The 19,972-nt window shown below is 39.6% G+C and overlaps 1 protein-coding gene across 3 annotated transcripts in view; it reads left to right on the top strand.

Annotated features, from left to right (window-relative positions):
- Positions 1-19,972, top strand: part of LOC141105649 (alpha-2-macroglobulin-like protein 1) — a 583,128-nt gene that overhangs the window by 60,828 nt on the left and 502,328 nt on the right. For all 3 annotated transcript variants that reach the window (XM_073595625.1, XM_073595627.1, XM_073595626.1), the window contains exons 5-7: positions 853-873; positions 1,071-1,224; positions 15,346-15,430. In XM_073595625.1, the coding sequence (XP_073451726.1) occupies positions 853-873; positions 1,071-1,224; positions 15,346-15,430 (260 nt within the window). The remainder of the gene's footprint in view (positions 1-852; positions 874-1,070; positions 1,225-15,345; positions 15,431-19,972) is intronic.

Here is a 19,972-nt window from a genome sequence, read left to right as displayed (position 1 = left end):
GCTGTGCGCTCACCAAGCTGGTCAATCTCCCCTCTGAGTTCCCTGGAAATCTTCCCCACCCCTTGGGCTATTCCCCTTGTGAGCTGTTGTGCTAGAGCCTGTAGTTTGACATTGAGCAGTTCAGGGGTTAAAACGGACTGAGAGGGTGAATGGAGATGTGGGGGAAGGGCTTGCTGGGAGTTGTCGTCCGCCATAAGGGTGCTAACGTACTCTTCCTTGTGTAATCGAGACTGGGGATTGAGGCGTAGTCAAGTAGCAGTCCATTGTGACTACAGGGTCAAATGTAAGGTTGTTGCTCCCCCATCTTTACCATGGGGTGCTAGGAGGCTTTGGGGATCTGTATATCTTACCCCTATGGTGAATGTATGCCGATGGAGCTGTGCAGGGGTCACGGAGAGCAGTGCGGGTCCGAATCTCACAGATCACACATCCACCATCATGAAGAGATGTGCCCCCTCTCACAACTGGTTTTTGGCAAAGTAGACAGTTTAATGTTACAGTCATACTAGTAAGTTTTTTCTGAACCATCTTTTTGAAGGTTACGAACAGGTAACAGTTACCTTAAGTTTAGTCTACCTTTGGATTACGTATATTACCATTTGCCACAAAGGCCACTTGTCAGGCTAAAAACTGATGTCAACGATACAGTACGTTTACAATTGCATAAGGAGATAAAAAAGAATTTTGAGTACAGTGGTGGATATTAGTAGATGGAATTACAGTAAAAGATTTTGGGTGGATTTTGAGCATATTAACAAAAAGTCAGTTTGTTATTAATCTGTTCAAGAAATGTTGCCAGGCATGTCTTTAGTAACTGTGTTTCCTTACTATTTACTGCTTTTTGTTTTTCAGATTCAATCTGTACAATTACAGGTAATACTGATTACATATTTTGCTGTGTATATTTAGAGTATGTGTTTAAATAAATTGTTCTACTTTTTTTTAACTAAATGGGATAAGTAGTTGTCGAGCTATCTAAAGATGGTTTTTTGGGATACTATAGCTCTTATTTAGAATAATTTGATGCATGCAGTTTTGTTAATAACAGTATTCTATCATTTTGCTTTCAGGATCCAGGAAAGAATCGGATTGGCCAGTGGTTAAATGTGACGGTCAATCAGGGATTGGCTGAGCTTTCCCTTCCACTTTCCTCTGAGCCTCTGCTGGGGGAATACACCATCCGGGTGAAGGACACAGCCCATCACTTTAAAGTGGAGGAATATGGTGAAGAACTATTCCTTGGGGTTGATTTACTTTTTTTTTTGTCATAGCTTAAAGTAGAACTAAAAGCAAAACATATTTTTTTATTTTGGATAGAGCAAGGAAGGATTGCAGAGATATCCCTTCACTTCCTGTCCCATAGCCAAACAGGAAGTGAGAGGAAATCCCTCCAAATTAAGGTAATTACTTGGGGACCCCCAGGTCATCAGAACTAGTGTCCCCGTTGGAAGATTTCCCCTCTATTACTTTTCTAGGGACAACCCAAAATTGTGGATTTTCTTTTCCTTGTTCAATATTTTTATTGAAATTTTGCATAAGAAAAAACAAAGTATATCAGATAATGTATCAAGGGATATATATATGAACAATAGAGACATATCTATATGGCCTTTACAAAAACAAATCTCACAGGCGAGGTGAAATCAGAGATGAATAAAATTTTAAATTAGTCAATAAATTGTGAATCAAAATATGAATCTATATTTATATATGAAATATATAAAGTATGCCTCCAGACCACCTATCCACCCCTCTTGGGCTCAGACTGTGGGTAGATGGGGGCATGGATAATCAAAAATGAAATTGATATTACAAATAGCAATTAATCCATATGGTACACCTGAGAGAAGATGAAAGAAATTTAAATGAAGAACGGAAAAAAGGAGTGATACTCTCATTACAAATTATTGACTATATTTAACTATCAGAGAAGAAAAATTATGAAAGTCTAATATGCAGAAAGACATTACTCATTGATAATGAGATGTGAGTCACTTAAGTCAATTGTAAAAATATCCCATAATTATCAATCGCGTAATAAATAATAAAGGAAAAGATAGTAGGGAAGGAAGAGAAAAGAATATGAGATTTATACGGGCATTTTAATCATAGTGCTGAATATTAAATAAAATTACATAGGTTTGCCCTAGAAATTAAAGAGATCTTAAGAGAAATAGGTAGTAAGGTAAAAGGAAAAAAGAAGAAAAGAAAGAATCCCCCGGAGTGGTGTCCCGGCTCCCGACATAGATAAGCAATAATACATCAATATTACAGGAATTTTAATAGGGTAACATCAATGACTGGTCGAAATCGGAAGAAAAGAAGTGCTTAACCCAAGGCTGACAAATCCTACTGAATTTATTAATATTATTGTCTTTGATAGCTGTAATTTTTGCGAAAATGAGGGCCTTGTTCGTTCTATGTTTGACTTCTGCTACAATCAGTGTATTAGACTTCCATGCTTTGGCTATAGTTTGTTTAGCTGCAGTATTGATTTGAATAAGCAATTTGAATTGATTACAGGTTATGTTGTCTGGTTTAAGATTGAGGAGTGCAATGGCTGGATCTAGTGTTATAGGAATTTCTAAAGCTTTAGATGCCATGGCAAATACTTTTTTCCAGAATTCTTGAGCAATCGGGCATTGCCACCATATGTGCACGTGGGTACCTGGTGAGGAACAACCTCGGAAGCAATTATTAGGATATGAAGGAGTAAATTTAGCAATCCTAGCTGGTACTAGATACCAACGCGCCAAAACTTTGAAGTTAGTTTCAAGAGCAAAGCAATTAGGGGAGGAGGATTTGGTAGCCATCCATATGTTAGACCAGTCATCGATGGTGAACGTCCGTCCTAAATCTGTTGCCCATTTAGCAGTATAAGGCGGAAGTATATCATTAGGAGTATTAATGAGATTTTGATAAATGAGTGAAATAATCCCTCTAACATGTGGGTCACTCATACAAATATGCTCAAATTGAGACAATTGATTAAGCATGGTACCGGTCCTAAGGAAAGGCGTATAAAAATTTTTGATTTGTAAATAACGAAATATTTCATTACAAGGTAATTCATTGTTATCACATAAAGTAGAGAATGTTTGAAAATTATCATTAGAGACTAGCTTATATAATCTGACCAAGTTTGTAGAGGACCAAGCTGAAAATGACTTTGGAAATTTCCAAGCAGGATAAAAAGCTGGGTTCCCTAGAAAAGAAAGAAGGGGATTGTGCATAGATTGAAGCATATGGATTTTACTAAACTTATCCCAAATAGTTAATGAATGTTTCGTAATGGGGTTAAATAAATGAGATCTATCTCTTGGTTGCATCCATAACAAATTGGCTACAGATATGGGGTCGCTATCAATAGATTCAATAGCTACCCAAAGGGGTATTTCTTCCCTAGAATGGTATTTAGTTAAAATAGAAATTTGTGCAGCATGGTAATAAGAGGAAAAGTTTGGTAACCCCAGGCCCCCACATGTTTTGCTAAGGTAAAGAGTGGATTTAGATATACGGGGTTTAATGTTACCCCAGATGAACGACAACACTTTACTTTGTGTAATTCTAAAGAAATATGATGGTATAGAAATCGGAAGAACCCTAAATAGGTATAAAAATTTCGGTAATAACGTCATCTTTATAGTATTTATCCGTCCCAACCATGACAATGGGAGAGAGGACCATTGTTTCATGAGGCCTGTGGTTTGTTTCAATAGAGGTAGATAATTAACTGCAAAAAGATCAGAAAGTGAGGATGTGAGGTAAACTCCTAAGTATGGTAATTTATGGGAGACCCAATTAAATGGTAAGGAAATTTGAGCCTGTTGAAGCTCTGATAGTGATAAAGATATATTTAGCGCATTTGATTTAACGGGGTTTACAAAGAGCCCTGAAATATGTGCAAATTTATCAAGTACATTAAGAAGATTAGGGGCGGAAATATGGGGATGTGATAAAAAAATAAGAATATCGTCAGCAAAAAGACAAAGCTTATGTTGATACCCACCCAATTCAATACCTTTGATGTCTGGATTAGATCTGATTAGTTGTGCTAAAGGTTCTATAAGCAGAGCGAAAAGTAACGGGGATAGGGGGCAGCCTTGTCTCGTGCCTCTTCTAATATCGAACATTGTCGATTTGTATCCGGCATATTTGATATAAGCCCTCGGATTGTTATAAAGAGAGGAAACCCAAGTCAGAAAATGTATTCCAAAACCCCATTTTTGAAGCATATACTGCATATAAGGCCAGGTGACTGAATCAAATGCTTTTTTGATGTCTAAAGATAAGAGGCAGGTTGGGATGCGTCTGGATTTAGCTGCATGGATGAGTAAAAGGGATCTTCTTATATTATCTCCTGCTTGTCTCTTGGGCATAAAACCCGTTTGGTCCCTGTGTATGAGTTGACCTATAATATTGTTCAGTCTAGATGCCAATATCTTAGCAAGCAACTTAATATCTAAATTGAGTAGAGATATAGGGCGATGATTAGTCCAAGAGGTAGTATCTGAACGGGGTTTGGGAATCATAACTATAATAGATTTTAATGTCTCAGATTGAAATAAGTGTCCTGCTAAGATAGAATTGAAGGCTCTAGTCAAGACTGGAGTCAGGATGTGTTCAAAATTTTTATAATATGATGCCGAAAACCCGTCGGGGCCCGGTCTTTTATGAAGTTTCAAACTTTTTATAGCATTCTGAACTTCAATATTTGTGATAGGACACTCAAGTCTCTCTCGTTGTTCAATAGTTAGAGTAGGGAGTTTGACATTGGAGAAAAGAGTATCTGCATTGGTTTGATTAAAATCATGAGCATAGGAATACACTTTAGCTAAATTAGATCGAAATATTTCCAATATTTTAATTGGATTACTGGTGTACGCATCACTTGACGTTTTCAGTCGTATAGGGGTCCGTATTTGATCTATTGATTTCAAATTTCTTGCCAAAGAGGTGGTGGGTTTGTTGGCATTAAGGTATTGAATGTGTTGTCTTTTACGTATAAGTTTGTCTGCTGAGTCAGTTAAAAATAAATCTAGATCAAGACGCGCTTTGTCTAATTTAGTATTATTAATGGCATTCGGGTATGATTGAAAGGCGGAATGACAAGAGTTAAAGTTATCTTCCAACTTTGCAAACAAAAGTTTACGTTCTCTTTTGAGGTTTGTAGCTTGTTGTATTAGTCTACCACGAATAACCACTTTGTGAGCTTCCCACAACGTGGTGTCAGAAGTATCTCCGGTATCATTGGAGGAAAAATAATCCTTTAGTGCAATTTCAATTTCACTACGACGGGAAGGGTGAGTTAATGTGGAGTCATTAATACACCAATTAGTATCGTGGGATCTGGGTATAGTAGATGCAATGGATGTGCATATCGCACAATGATCTGTCCATGTAAAGGGTAGAATGTTTGAAGATAAAATTTCAGGGGTCATGCTATAAGGGATTAGGATATGGTCTATGCATGAGAATGATTTATGTGGGTAGGAATAATGTGTAAAACGTCTACTAGTAGGGTTAAGCTCTCGCCATGTGTCCACCAAACCATGTTTAGTAAGTAGATGTTGAAGGGTTACATTAGTAGACCTATTGATGGGTGCCGGCGGAGACTTATCTAAGAAGGGGAAAACTGTTGTATTTGAGTCTCCACATAAAACTACAGTGCCAAATTTGTGGGTTTCTACAATTTGGAAAAGATGGGACAAAAAGGATTCTGGTCTCTTATTTGGTGCATAATATGATACTATTGTGACAGCCATATCCAATATATATCCTGTGAGAAGTAAGTATCTTCCCTCCGGATCTTTTAGTTGAGTTAAAAGGGTAAATGGCATAGAACGATGAAATCCGATAAGAGTCCCTCGTTGTTTAACTGTAGTTGAGGCGGTATAAAATTGTGGATAAGAGGGGGAAAGAAATTTAGGAGTAGCTTTATCTGTAAAGTGAGTTTCCTGCAGACAAATAATGTGTGCCTTCTTGGCTGAGAAAGATCTCATTGCTTTTGTGCGTTTATGCGGAATATTAAATCCTTGAACATTCAAGGATAAAATATTTATCGGGGCCATAATAAAACATAGATGACTATCACACCATATGGAATACTATTAATAACTAAAGTCAAGGACACCATCCCGAGAGAAAGAAAAGGAAAAGAAAGGACAGAATAGGAGAGAATAATTTGCAATCGAGTAACCCCAATATGATAACATATTAAGCATAAAGAAAAGCAAAATGCTAGGGTAAGGGAGCAACTTAGAGGAGTAATCAAAAAACTCCAAGAGGCTCCAAAACCATCCGCAGACTCCCACATAATAGCAGCGAGAATCTGAGGATGGAGAGGGGGGCAACAAGAAGTTCCGAAAGGACGAACTTCGCCGGAGAACCACAGCTCCATTAAAATATACTACTATAACTTATAATATTAGATGCAATCTTAGGCAAACTAAATTATTTAAATGGCTACCAGCCTTAAGATTGTTAATTTATATAATAATCGTGACAAAAAATAAATAAATAAGAAAAAAAATTAAAAAAATATATATATATAATAATAAAAATTGAATAAATAAATTAAAAAAAAAAAATTTTTCCTTTTTTCTTTTTCTTTCTTTCCTTCTTTATATATATTATAGATACACATATACATACACACATACATATACATACATATATACACATACATACGCATATACATACATACATATAATTACATACATACACATATACATATACATACACATACACACAAATACATACACATACATACACATATACATCATAAATAAATTTAAAATAAATAAATAAATAAATAAATAAATAAATAAATAAAAAAAGATAATATATATATATATACATATATATATATATATATATATATATATATATATATATATATATATATATATATATATATATATATATATATATATTTATGGTCGGAGCCCTATGTCCGATATGGACATAGATAACACTTATAGTAAAGATAAGACTTACCATCGGAAATAGACCTGAAAGTGTGGACTTACCATATGAAATAGACCTGAAAGTGTGCCTTGGTCTAATGGCCGGTATGCCAAAATAAGGGGGCATACCCTGGTTTAAGAAATGATTATTCTGTAAGAGAAATGAATGAAATGAGTAGTTGAGAAATGCTGTGAAATGGGGATGGGAGGGTGGGTATCGCGCACAGGAAACCGACAAGCACCACAGGTGAGCGGGCTGCTTAAATACCCCCCGGGCTCCTCCCATAAATTCAGGCCACCATACTGGCCTTCCTACTTATGGTCGGAGCCCTATGTCCGATATGGACATAGATAACACTTATAGTAAAGATAAGACTTACCATCGGAAATAGACCTGAAAGTGTGGACTTACCATATGAAATAGACCTGAAAGTGTGCCTTGGTCTAATGGCCGGTATGCCAAAATAAGGGGGCAAAAAACATTCAGGTAGGGTTATAATTTTATTGGTTTTCAGTTATTTATTGAGCCAATTTGGAGAATGCCTGTGCCATCTCTGTTTGTGGATTGGGGATGTACCGGGCGAAGCAGGCTGATTTCCACCTGCCTAACCTTTTGATGATGTGATCTGGCACCCCGTGGCGGGATGCCGCGGAGGCTGCTCCGATGCGGAAAGAGTGTCCGGAATACTGACTAGGGTTAAGGTGGAGATTGCGGAGAAGTATTCTTATGTGGCTCACAAACTGAGAGGCATTTAAGGGTTTGACTGGGAATGGTAGAAGGGGACTGCTGTCTGGTTGTTCAGGCAGGAGAGATAGGAGTCGGTTGAGTACAGCGACTGGACACCAGCTGTTGTTGGTTCTGTAGAGGTGGATGTTCACTCCCGAGCCAGTTTGCTGGGTTTTAGAGACCTCTAGATGCAGGATAAAGTGGTCTTGGTGTCGAAGCAAGTGTCGTCTGCATAGTACTAGGTCTGTGGGTTTGTTAGTGGTGAATTCGCCAGGCCGCAAGAACCCGTAGTAAGCTAAATATATGGCTGCTTGTAGGACCGTGCTGGGGAGCAGACCGAATGGCGAAGTAGCCAGTATGTTTGACATGTCCCTAAAGATGGGCCCCGTAATGGGCAAACGCTTAGTGCTGATGACTGGTTGTTGTTTCTGTATTCCCCTTAGGATGGCTCGTATAGCGTGGGATGAGAACAGTGACGACTTCGTCGGGTCTTCAAGCGCCATGAAATGTTGAATGCCGGCTAGGTATAACCGGATGGTGTTGTAGGATAAGGCCAGCTGCGTGTGGCAGTGTGCCGTGAAGGCCAGTACCTGTTTGATATCTGTTGGTTCTTTGCGGCAGGGCGTGAGGAATTTGTTGAAAGCCTTCCAAGCTGTCTGGTAGGCTTTGAGTGTGTTGCGGGAGAGGGAATTATTTATGAGTTGCGTAGCTCCGTGTAGATGTTGCACTAATCCAGGGTCAGTTGTGACCAGACGGGGATAGGGGCCGACATTGGGTCGGCATCGGGAACCTGTTTGAAAAAGGAGGGATAATTGAAACGTGATAGTGCGTCAGCTGCTGAGTTGTATCTGCCGGGTATAAATTCACAGTGTATGTTGAACTGATGTTGTAAAGACAGTTGAACCAACCTGCGCAGGAAGGACATGACTGCTAGGGACTTGGACCTGCCTCTGTTGATGATGTCTGCCGTGGCCTGGTTGTCGGTGGTGAAGACTACGGTTTGTCCTGTCCAGTGGTGGCCCCAGAGTTGTGCGGCTGCCACTATGGGATAAAGCTCAAACAGGGCAGATGTTTGGAAAAAGCCAGGTATCAATAGTATCTGTTGAGGCCAGGGTCCTGAAAACCAATGATGGCCAAAAATTGCCGCGAAACCTGTGGAGGCTGCAGCGTCAGTCACTACCTGGGGTGAATGGATCGAAACCATAGGTATGAATAGAGATATGCCATTCCAGGCGGACAAGAATTCCTCCCACATTGATAGGTCCGCTATAGCTGCGGAGTCTAATTTCAAAATCTGATCAGGGTCTTGAGTTTCTGACAGAAATCCAAGTAGGCGTGATACGAATGTGCGGCCTTGTGGGATAATTCGCATAGCGAAGTTGAGCATACCTAGGAGAGACTGCAACTGTTTTTTGGTACAGCCGTTGGTGTGTGTAAACTCGTAAATAACTGCCCTAATGCGTGTTAATTTGTCGGGAGGGAGACTGGCCTGCATTGCGCAGGTATCCAAGCTGACCCCGAGAAAGGTGATGATGTTTGCTGGACCGTCGACTTTGTGCTCGGCGATAGGAACGTTGAGGTTTCCAAAAATTACTCTCAGTTTGTCGAGATCTCCTGGGGGCTTGTTGGGCGGTTCTATCAGTAGGAAGTCATCCAGGTAATGGATGACTTCATGGCATTGGCCCTTGTGTAATAGTATCCAAACGAGGGACTGTGCGAACGTGTCGAAGAGCCACGGGCTACTCTTCGAACCGAAGGTGAGTTTCGTAGCAAAATAATACGCTTCCTTCCATTTGATGCCATGCCAGCACCACAGGGATGGGTGGATGGGCAGGAGCTTGAAGGCATCCGAGATGTCGGCTTTGGAGAGCCAGGCACCTGTGCCTGCTTTGATGATCGCTTGTATTGCCATGTCCACTGAGGAGTATTTTAGGGAAAACTCTTCGGAGGGAATCAGGGAATTGAGACTGGGTATGTGCGAAGAATGAGGCGCAGACAAGTCGTACACCAAACGCAATTTATTAGAGAATTTGCCCTTGACAAGCCCAATAGGGCTGACTCTCCATGTGCTGAAAGGGGGGCAAGTGAAAGGGCCTATTACATAGTCTCGATCTACCTCTGCCTGTAAGAGCTGATCTATGGCCTGTTCGTCGATGGCTGCCGAACGAAGATTGGCGCATTCGTGAGTACTGTGGGGCAGTGCAATGAGGCCGGTGTGAAAGCCTATTGTGAAGCCTTGGATAAGGTAGGTGGCCAGGGAAGGGGTGGGGTGTGAAGTGAGATACAGTCCTAGCCATAAGATGTTGATTCGGCTTAGTCATGCCCTCTTGTTTTGCTTGACTTCACACAAATTCCTAGGGTGTGCTCTTTGGCATAAAGTGCAGATGTGAAGTAGGCGGCATTGGCTGAAGTTGCAGGACCCGTAGTTGTAGTTATTACAGATGGCTGCCCCTCCCACGGTTCGGACTGGGCGTCCGAGTTTGTCCACCTGAGGCGTTGGTTCAGGGGGTGACTGGCCCTGTACTGTACCTGAGGTAGAGGGGAACTCGAAGGGCCGTCTGATCGCCGTATTGGAGCACCAGGTGGCAGTGTGGGTGGAAGACTGGCAAATTGCACACAGAGGTGAGCGTAAGCCGGCAAAGTGGCGGCAGAAGAGCTCTGTGTCCATGAGACTCCAATCTGTCGCGATCTGGAATTGTGCGAATCTGGCGGCGGCCTTGGCTGAGAAGGAACGATGATAATCGTAGAAAGCGAAACCTCCATACTTGTGGCCCAAGTCTACCACAGTATGGAGGTATAAGTCCAGCTCTTCCCGCCTGCTGGGGGTGGCTGAGCATAGGACATCTCTAAGCATGCCAAAGGCCAGGGTAAATTCGGGGACTGATAGCTTGCGGTTCAGCCTGGGGTCTTTGGCTTTAATGACCACCGATATGTCGCCCCAGGAGTAGGCTTTATTTTCTGCTAAATCATGCACGGAGATAAGGAGAGAGGCCAGGTTGACGTCCTTGCCGTCCAAAATGTCCTTCCTGATACTGGTTGGGACCAGGTGGGAGGGGTAGACAATGACGCTTGAGCCTGAGGTACCTGTAGGAAGAGGTGTCAAGGTCTGAGTTGCCGTTGGGTCGGGGACTGCTGTGGCCGGTCGGGCCTCCAGAAGTGCCACCCTGGCTTGGACGTCTGCAACTGAGGTGGATAGAGATGATACCATTGTGTGTAACTGCGAGATGGCCGATGATATGGACTGGAGAGATGCCTGTTGGGTACTGGCTCCTGCTGCTGGTGGGGGGAAGAGGAGTTTGAAGAGCTCGCCTTTCCTCGCTGTGGCGGGGAAGGGGACACCTCTGCGTCTGAGCTCTGCCGTCAGTCTGGGGATAGTCCATCCCCTGAGGGATTGCACGCTGCCGCTTTCTGAGACCGGAGTAGGTGATAGAGGGGCCGTGAAGTCTTCACTGCCGGCCTGGGACATGGTTGCTCTGGTGAGGATCTCTCGAGCTTTATCTCCTGGTTGACTGTAACCTATTGGGGGTGAGATGGATTTCAAGTTTTTCTTTGATCCGCTGCGTCATACTTACCCGACTTGTTCTCCCTCTTTTTTTTTTTTTTTTTTTTTTTTACCTGGGGGGATATCGTCCAACCTGGTGCAGGGTGGACCTACTGAACTTTGACTGACCTGAGGAAGATGAAAGGTGACAATTCGTGAAGGGATTGCTAAGTAACTTGAAGCAATGATTTGTATGGTGCTTGCAATTTGTGACAATGAAATGGTTCGAAATGTTTGCCTTGATTGTGAAATGAATGAACTGCATGACAGAGGTGCGGCCTGGTCGTGTCACGATTTGTTCGACCGTGGACCGGGCTCTGGAGCATGTACTGAAATGAGGCAACTAAAATACTGGTGCTCCTGGGTCGAATCGGTGCTTGTTTGCTGCATCTGGATTCGAATAGGAGTGCGGTATTGAATAAATGAGAGAAATGATTGTTTTGACCGAGGCTCGTATTGGTTGTGCCGTGTTAGCGACTGGCAACCAACCGAGCTCTGGTGTGGGTATGAAATGTGATCGAAACCTGTGATGCATGCCGTGCCGAATCGGTGCGCCTTGGATGCGACTGGTTTCGAAACGGTGATGCGTTGTGAGAGTACAATGGTAGAAATTGCGTGACAGAGATATGGGTCAATCCCCGGTGTCTGCGATTCAGCTATGATCCGGATTTCTGGAGCATGTATTAGAAATGTGGCCAATCCTGGGGCACGCCGAGACGAATCGGTGCATTTTCATGCGACTGAATTCCTGTCGGAACGTGATACGTGGGAATGAAATGATAACCATGACAGAGGTACAAATGACTGATAAGGTAACTCTGGAGCATGTATAGAAATGAGGCCGATCCTGGGGCACGCCGAGATGAATCGGTGCATTTTATGCGACTAATTCATGTCGGAACGTGATACATGGAAATGAAATGATAACCATGACAGAGGTACAATTGACAGATAAACGTAACTCTGGAGCATGTATAGAAATGAGGCCAATCCTGGGGCACGCCGAGACGAATCGGTGCATTTTTTATGCGACTGAATTCATGTCGGGACGTGATACATGGGAATGAAATGATAACCATGACAGAGGTACAATTGACAGATAAACGTAACTCTGGAGCATGTATAGAAATGAGGCCAATCCTGGGGCACGCCGAGACGAATCGGTGCATTTTTTATGCGACTGAATTCATGTCGGGACGTGATACATGGGAATGAAATGATAACCATGACAGAGGTACAAAATGACTGATAAAACGTAACTCTGGAGCATGTATAGAAATGAGGCCAATCCTGGGGCACGCCGAGACGAATCGGTGCATTTTTATGCGACTGAATTCATGTCGGAACGTGATACATGGAAATGAAATGATAACCATGGCAGAGGTACAATTGGCTGACAATAACGTAACTCTGGAGCATGTATAGAAATGAGGCCGTAATAACTGGGGCACACCGGGACGAATCGGCGCATCTTTGGTGCGATTGGATTCGAATCGGAGCGCGGTAGGTGACTGAAATGAGAAATGATTTGAAATGTCAGAAATGAGTTTTCAGAAATAAGAAATGATTTGAAATGTCCGAAATGATTTTTTAGAAATGTTTTTCCAGAAATGAGAAATGATTTGAAATGTCCGAAATGAGTTTTTTTTTTTTTTTTTAAATGTTTTAGAAATGAGAAATGATTGGTACCGAACTAACTTGATTTGATAACTTTACAAGCTGCGACTGGCTATGGCTGTCTACTAATACCGACATGCTAGAAATGATGCGACGTCAGCGTCGCTGTGCTATCGAATTGTAACATATCGAAAGTACGAGCGATATACATTGCAGTTTATGCGATGCGGGTGAAACGAAATTTGAACTCACGGTTTAGTGACATGATATGAAAAACGAAAAGTCCGACGGGACCTTACCTGCGACAGCCAAGCCAGACGCGTGGTACAACTATAAACGAAAACGCGGACTTCGAAAGTTTAGAGTACGGAGTATCGAATACGGGAACTGCGAGGCAAGAACTTGCGGACGCTGGTATCGAATAGTCGGCTTAGTGACGTATATCGCGCACAGGAAACCGACAAGCACCACAGGTGAGCGGGCTGCTTAAATACCCCCCGGGCTCCTCCCATAAATTCAGGCCACCATACTGGCCTTCCTACATATATATATATACATATACTTCTAAAATAAATAAAAAAAATATATATGCAAACATATATACATCCATACATTTATGCATACATGCATATATGAACATACGCATACACTTTATGGACAGATAGGATATTAAGTGCTGGTCATAACCAAGTACCAAAGTGTAATCAAAAAATTATTAGTAAAAAGCTGTAAAAAAAAAAAAAAAAAAAAAAGGGGGGGGGGAACAAAAATATATTTTCACAAAAAAAAGTTATGGATGAAATAGACATTAAAAACAAGATTTAGACTGGAAGTCCAAAAACCTGAAACCTTGGTATTGTGAATAGTGGGTTCACTGAAATAGATTATAATATAATAGTGAAGAGTCAAATAGAAAACATTCTTTAACAGATATATATATGAAAAAAAAAACATATATATCAGTCCATTGAGTCTTCATTAGTAGGGGAAGAGTTGTCAAAACGGCCTCGTTTATGTAGATGTTGACGCGAAGAGGTGGAGGAGTTATGTACTCCTGTTGCATTTTGCTGAGGTGAACCTGAGGCTGACCTTTTGCGTGGCAAATCTTTAGGTGAATCCTGATCCTTTAGGCCCAACTCAATCAAGGCTGACTGCAATTCCTCTGAAGAGCGATATATATATTTAGTTTCTAAATGTGTAAATCTGAGCGAAAAAGGACAACCCCAATGATAAGTAATTTGATGACGTTGAAGTACTTGTAACTGGGGTTTAAGTGCACGTCTTTTGGCCACTGTAATAGGAGAAAGGTCTGCAAAAAGCTGATATACATGACCTTGAAAGGTGAGAGAATCCTTTCCTCTGGCTGCTGCAAGCAATTGTTCTTTAGTGCGATAATAATGCATTTTAGCAATTATGTCCCTAGGAGGGCCATTAATTCTACGTTGAGCTAAAGCTCTATGCACTCTATCCATTTCTAATCTCTCTATTGGGATACCAGGTTGTAGTTCTTGAAATAGTGCAGTAATAGTGGCTTGAACATCAAGGACATTCTCAGGGATACCTCTAATCCGCAAGTTAGCCCTACGATCCCTATTCTCCTGGTCCTCTAAACGTGACTGTAATACAGCATTTTCTTCTTTCAGGTTCATAAATTCTGATTCATGATGCTGTGTTTGGCTTTCCAAATCATCCATCCTTATTTCTAACTCAGCTGTTCTTTGCCCCAGGTCTCTAATTTCCCTTGTTAATTTATCTGTTATGTGGTCTGACGTCTGTTTCAGGGCTTTTTGTAATATTCGCTCAAATTTTTTAAATAAATCCGTTTGTAATGCTGTTTGTGAGTCTCCTATGTCTGTATCAGACTCTCCAGAAAAATCTATGGTGCTTGTATTAAGTATCAGTGGCTTGGCAGTATGTGAGGTGCTGGGCTGTGAGGTAACTGCCGCCGCCATCTTGGATAACTGAGGGGCCGGCGTTTCCTTAATGTTACCAGACTTAATTTTAGATTTGGTGCCTTTCAAAACCATTCTAATAGCACCTGAGTGCTTTACAGGTAAGTGCCAGGTGGTTTTGATGCTTTTCGGCGTCTCTGGGACCTGTAGTCCTCCGGCGAAAACGGCCCTGGAGCGGAGCTCTAAGCAGGCATATCTAACCTCTCAGGCATCCGCGCATGTGCCGTGGATTTTCTTTTCCTTTCACTATCATAAATGGTAAACAGGACAAATAGACACGGGCACAGACAGCAATAAAAACTGGCAAGCATTCTAATCCCTCTCCACTCTAACCAAATCTAAAAAAAAAAAAAAAAATGTTTTGCCTTTAGTTATACATTAATTGAACAAGCAAGAGGTTAGAAACTGATTGTCTACCATGCACAACTGCACCAGATTTTTCTCTATCCAATTTTAGCAAATAAACCCCTTTGTTTACTGTATATTTCTATATGTATATCTAGGTCTGTATTGAAATTATTTGTTTTTTTGTCACCACAGTCCTTCCAAAATATGAAGTAACGCTCCAGTTTCCCAAGGTTGTTCTCTTCAACAGTGAAACTGTACCAGTTAAACTATGTGGCAGGTGAAGCATACAAAATGTTAGCTGGATTATGGCATGATTCATATTATTTTACTGTAAACTAATCTTAAGCTTAGTGAAATTAATATTGTGTGCAATGAAACTTGCCCAGCACACGTGGAATGGGGAGTGCTTTTTGAATGAAATAAACATGTGCAATTTGTTTAGTTCTGAATTAGTTTTTTTAACGAATCTTGACAAATTCCTTAATTCGGAAATATCAGACTTTTCGAATTTACGAATTTGCTAATTCTTGAACATTCAGAAATTCGACTTTTCAGTAATTCGAAAAATTTGAAAATTCGAAATTCAAAAATTTGGAAATTCGAAATTTTGGAGATTCAGAATTTCGAATATCCAAAAATACGAATGAAAATCTGAAAATTCAAAAGAACGAAAATTCGAAAACTCAAAAGTTTGAAAATGTGAAATAATAACTAACTAATAATAACTTAACTACTACTAACTATTAAATTACAGGTATTGGAATGTAATTTCAAATTTGGATGTTAGTGAACGTAACAAATACAAATTTATCCAAAGTTATGAATTATCCAAAATAATGTATGCCGTATCTAAATGTATAGAACGTAATGAATTAATAATGATAAATAACAACAATAATATTAATAAAAAAGTTTTATTATTACTATTATTATTTATTACTTAGTTCCGTTCCATTTGTTTAGATGTGGCATTTGTTATTTTGGATAATTCATAACTTCAGATAAATTTGTATTTGTTACGTTCACTAACAGCCAAATTTGAAAGGAAATTCCAATACCTATAATTTAATAGCTAGCTATTATTAGTTAGTTATTCTTTCAAATTTTTGGATTTTCTTTCTTATTTTCGGATTTTCTCATTTTCTAATTTACGAATTTACAATTTTTTAGAATTTACGAGTTATCAAATTTACAAATTGCAATCATAACGAATGACCCAAAAACGCAAAAAAAAAAACCACACACGAATGAAACAAAAACAAAAACGAACACATTTTTCGTCAGTGCACATGTCTACCTATTATTATTGTACAGGATTTATTTAGCTCCATGTCAAAAGAAGTTTATTGAGTATACAATGTTATAAAGATACATAAAGTAAGTTTACAAGGATCTATAAAGTAAGCTCATTGTTTTACAGTAGGGTTTATATAGGTAAATATCATGAAATTTCAAATATTAAACATTGGGTTCACGTAAACCTAAATTAAAGATATATATCATTTCCTTAGTTACTTTTGTAGGTATTTAAATGATTTATACCTACTATACATATTGTTTACAAGTAGAGTGTATATAGGTCAAATAAATTCTGATAATGAGCTTTAATCGTAAGGTGGAGAAAAGGAAAGAGAAAGAAGAAAAAGGGTTGAAAGGTAGAGGTATGGTCCACAAGGTTGTCCCGCTCGTCAGTTTATTATTCTTTTTAGTTCTCTTTGAAGCCTTAGAATGGGTGTCTCTGTAAGTCATTTAATCTGTTACCATGGCAACAGGACAGAGTCATTGAAGTTTGACAGGAACTGTTGTTTTATCCAAGGATGCCAAAGTTTTTCAAATTTTGGAATTTGATTTTGATCGATGGCTACCATCTTAGCATGGGACATTGTATTATTCATTCTGTGAATTGTTTCTGCTAGTACCAATGTAGGAGATTTCCATGCCTTGGCCACTGCTTGTTTTGCAGCCGTTATTAGTTGGATCATAAGTTTGAATTGAGAGAGTGTTAACCATTTCGGTTTTAGATTAAGTAAAGTTAAATATGGATCTGGTTGTATTATTTTTTAAAATATTTTAGATGCAATCACGAAGACTTCCTTCCAGAAGGTTTGGATTACTGGGCACGTCCACCATATGTGTAAATATGTGCCTATTTCTGGGCATCCTCGAAAACAAAGAGTTGAGGTATTAGGTGAATATTTTGCCACTCTAGCGGGTACAAGGTACCAGCGAGTTAGGACTTTATAATTTGTCTCCAGTGATAAGATGTTGGGTGAAGATGACTTAGATGTGAGCCATATGTTAGACCAGTCCGTGTCTTCTAAAGTTCGTCCCAGGTCCTCCTCCCACCTCTGAACATAAGAGGGTCTATTAAGATTTGCTACTCCATATAATTGATTATAAAGTGATGAAATTGTACCTTTAGCAAATGGATCTTTTGTACAGATTGATTCAAAAATGGATAATTGGGATAATGGTGTATCCCCCTTTAGGAATGGTGTATAGAAATTTTTGATTTGGAGATATCTAAATATCTCAGAGTTTGGTAGATCATATTTTTCTCTAAGCGATGGGAATGAAAGGAATGATTTAGATGCTATGAAGTCATTTAGTGTCTGAATGCCTGATGTTGTCCAAGCTTTAAAAGAATTTGGGTAGATCCATGCCGGATAAAAGGCCGGATTTCTGATAAAAGAAAGGAGAGGATTGTGTGGAGATTGTAACTGATATTTGGTTTTTAGTTTATCCCAGAGAGATAAGACGTGTTTAGTTATGGGATTATGAATTTTAAAGCGGTCTTTAGGATCAAGCCATAATAAATTTGATATTAATAGAGGGTCATTTTCTGAAGCCTCTATAAATACCCATAATGGGATTTCTTGTTTTGCATGGTATTTGGACAGACTGGCCAAATGTGCTGCTCTGTAGTAGTTAGTAAAATTAGGGTATCCCAGGCCTCCTTTATTTTTGGGAAGATGTAGTGTGTGTATAGGTATACGTGGTTTAGAAGAGCCCCATATAAACGAAGTTGCTCTTTTTTGTACTATTCTCAAAAAATAGGAAGGAATTGGAATAGGGAGGACTCTGAATAGATAAAGCAATTTGGGTAGAATAGTCATTTTGATTGCATTAATCTTCCCTATCCAGGATAAAGGAAGTTGCGACCATTGTTTTATTAGGTTTGTGATCTGTCTTAATACAGGAGGATAATTGGTTGAGAATAAGTCAGAATGAGATGCTGTTAAATGAATTCCAAGATATGGGATTGATTTTTCTGCCCATGTGAATGGGAGTGCAGCCCTAGCCGGGATCAATTCCATGTTTGTGAGTGAAATATTAAGCACTAGGCATTTCTTAGGATTAATCATAAGGCCGGATAGGGCTGCAAATCCATCAAGAGCTGGTATTAAGTTAGGACCAGAGCCCTGTGGTGATGATAGAAAAAGTAATATATTGTCTGCAAATATACATAATTTGTGTGTAATACCTCCTACTTCAATGCCAGTTATAGTTTGGTTTGTTCTGATGTATTGGGCCATGGGTTCGTGTATAAGGGCAAATAATAAGGGAGATAATGGGCAACCCTGTCGGGTACCTCTTTCGATATTAAAGGCATCAGATTTGTATCCAGCATATTTTATATAGGCTTTGGGTTTATTATATAATGCTTTGATCCATGTTAAAAAGTGGGGTCCAAAACCCCATTTTTGTAATGAATATTGCATATATTGCCAGGATACTGTGTCAAATGCCCTCTTAATATCGAGAGATAGAAAACGTAAAGGGATTTTCCGTTTTTTAGCAATATGTGCCAATAACACTGCCCTGCGTATATTATCGCCTGCCTGTCTATTTGGCATGAAGCCTACTTGATCTCTATGTATTAATTTTCCTATAATGCTATTGAGGCGTTTTGCTATTATTTTTGCTAATAATTTAATATCGAGGTTTAACAGAGAGATAGGCCGATAATTCAAACAGGAAGTATCATCAAAAAGGGGTTTTGGGATCATACAAACAATTGCCATTAGTGTTTCTTGCCGAAAAGAATGTCCATCTAGAAGTTTGTTAAAAGTTTCAGTGAGAATGGGAGAGAGTATTTCTGAGAATGTTTTATAGTATAAAGCCGAGTAGCCATCTGGGCCTGGTCTTTTGTTAAGTTTTAGGTCTTTTATGGCGTTAGCAACTTCATCTATAGTTATAGGCTCATCCAAACTGCTTTTTTGATTCTGAGATAACTCAGGTAAGGTTATTTTTGAGAAGAAGGATTCAGCCTCTGTAGGATTAAATTCATTGTTTGTCTTATATAAAGTTGCGAGATGTGAGTGAAATTTATGGACTATTTTAACTGGATTACAAGTGTAAACATTTTTTGATAATTTCAAACGTATTGGTTTGAAAGATTTGTTAGTTGAATTTAATGCCCGAGCCAAATATGTACCTGGTTTGTTTGTATTCATGTAGAAATTGTGTTTGGAGCGTTTGAGGGATTTATCAACTGACTCAGTGAGAAATAGATCGTATTCCAATCTAGATTTTTCCAGATGAGATTTTGTACTCTGAGATGGATTATCTTGAAATGATATGTGGGGCTGCATTAAAATTGAGTTCTAGTTTTTTTGCTAGATTTTTGCGTTCCCGTTTAAATAGTGCCATTTGTCTTCGTATTGTACCACGCAAGACAGGCTTATGAGCTTCCCACAGTGTTATTGGGGAGATGTCTGTTGTATTATTAATTGATATGTATTCCTTTAAAGCTTGTTCAATGGCCATCTGATGTAGTGGGTGTTTGAGCATTATGTCCGGTAAGTACCACGTTGGA

This window comes from Aquarana catesbeiana, linkage group LG08, assembly GCF_042186555.1.
Source record: "Aquarana catesbeiana isolate 2022-GZ linkage group LG08, ASM4218655v1, whole genome shotgun sequence".
Lineage (NCBI taxonomy): Eukaryota > Metazoa > Chordata > Amphibia > Anura > Ranidae > Aquarana > Aquarana catesbeiana.
The sequence above is the reverse complement of the archived record's forward strand: the minus strand, read 5'-3'. Positions and strand labels throughout refer to the sequence as shown.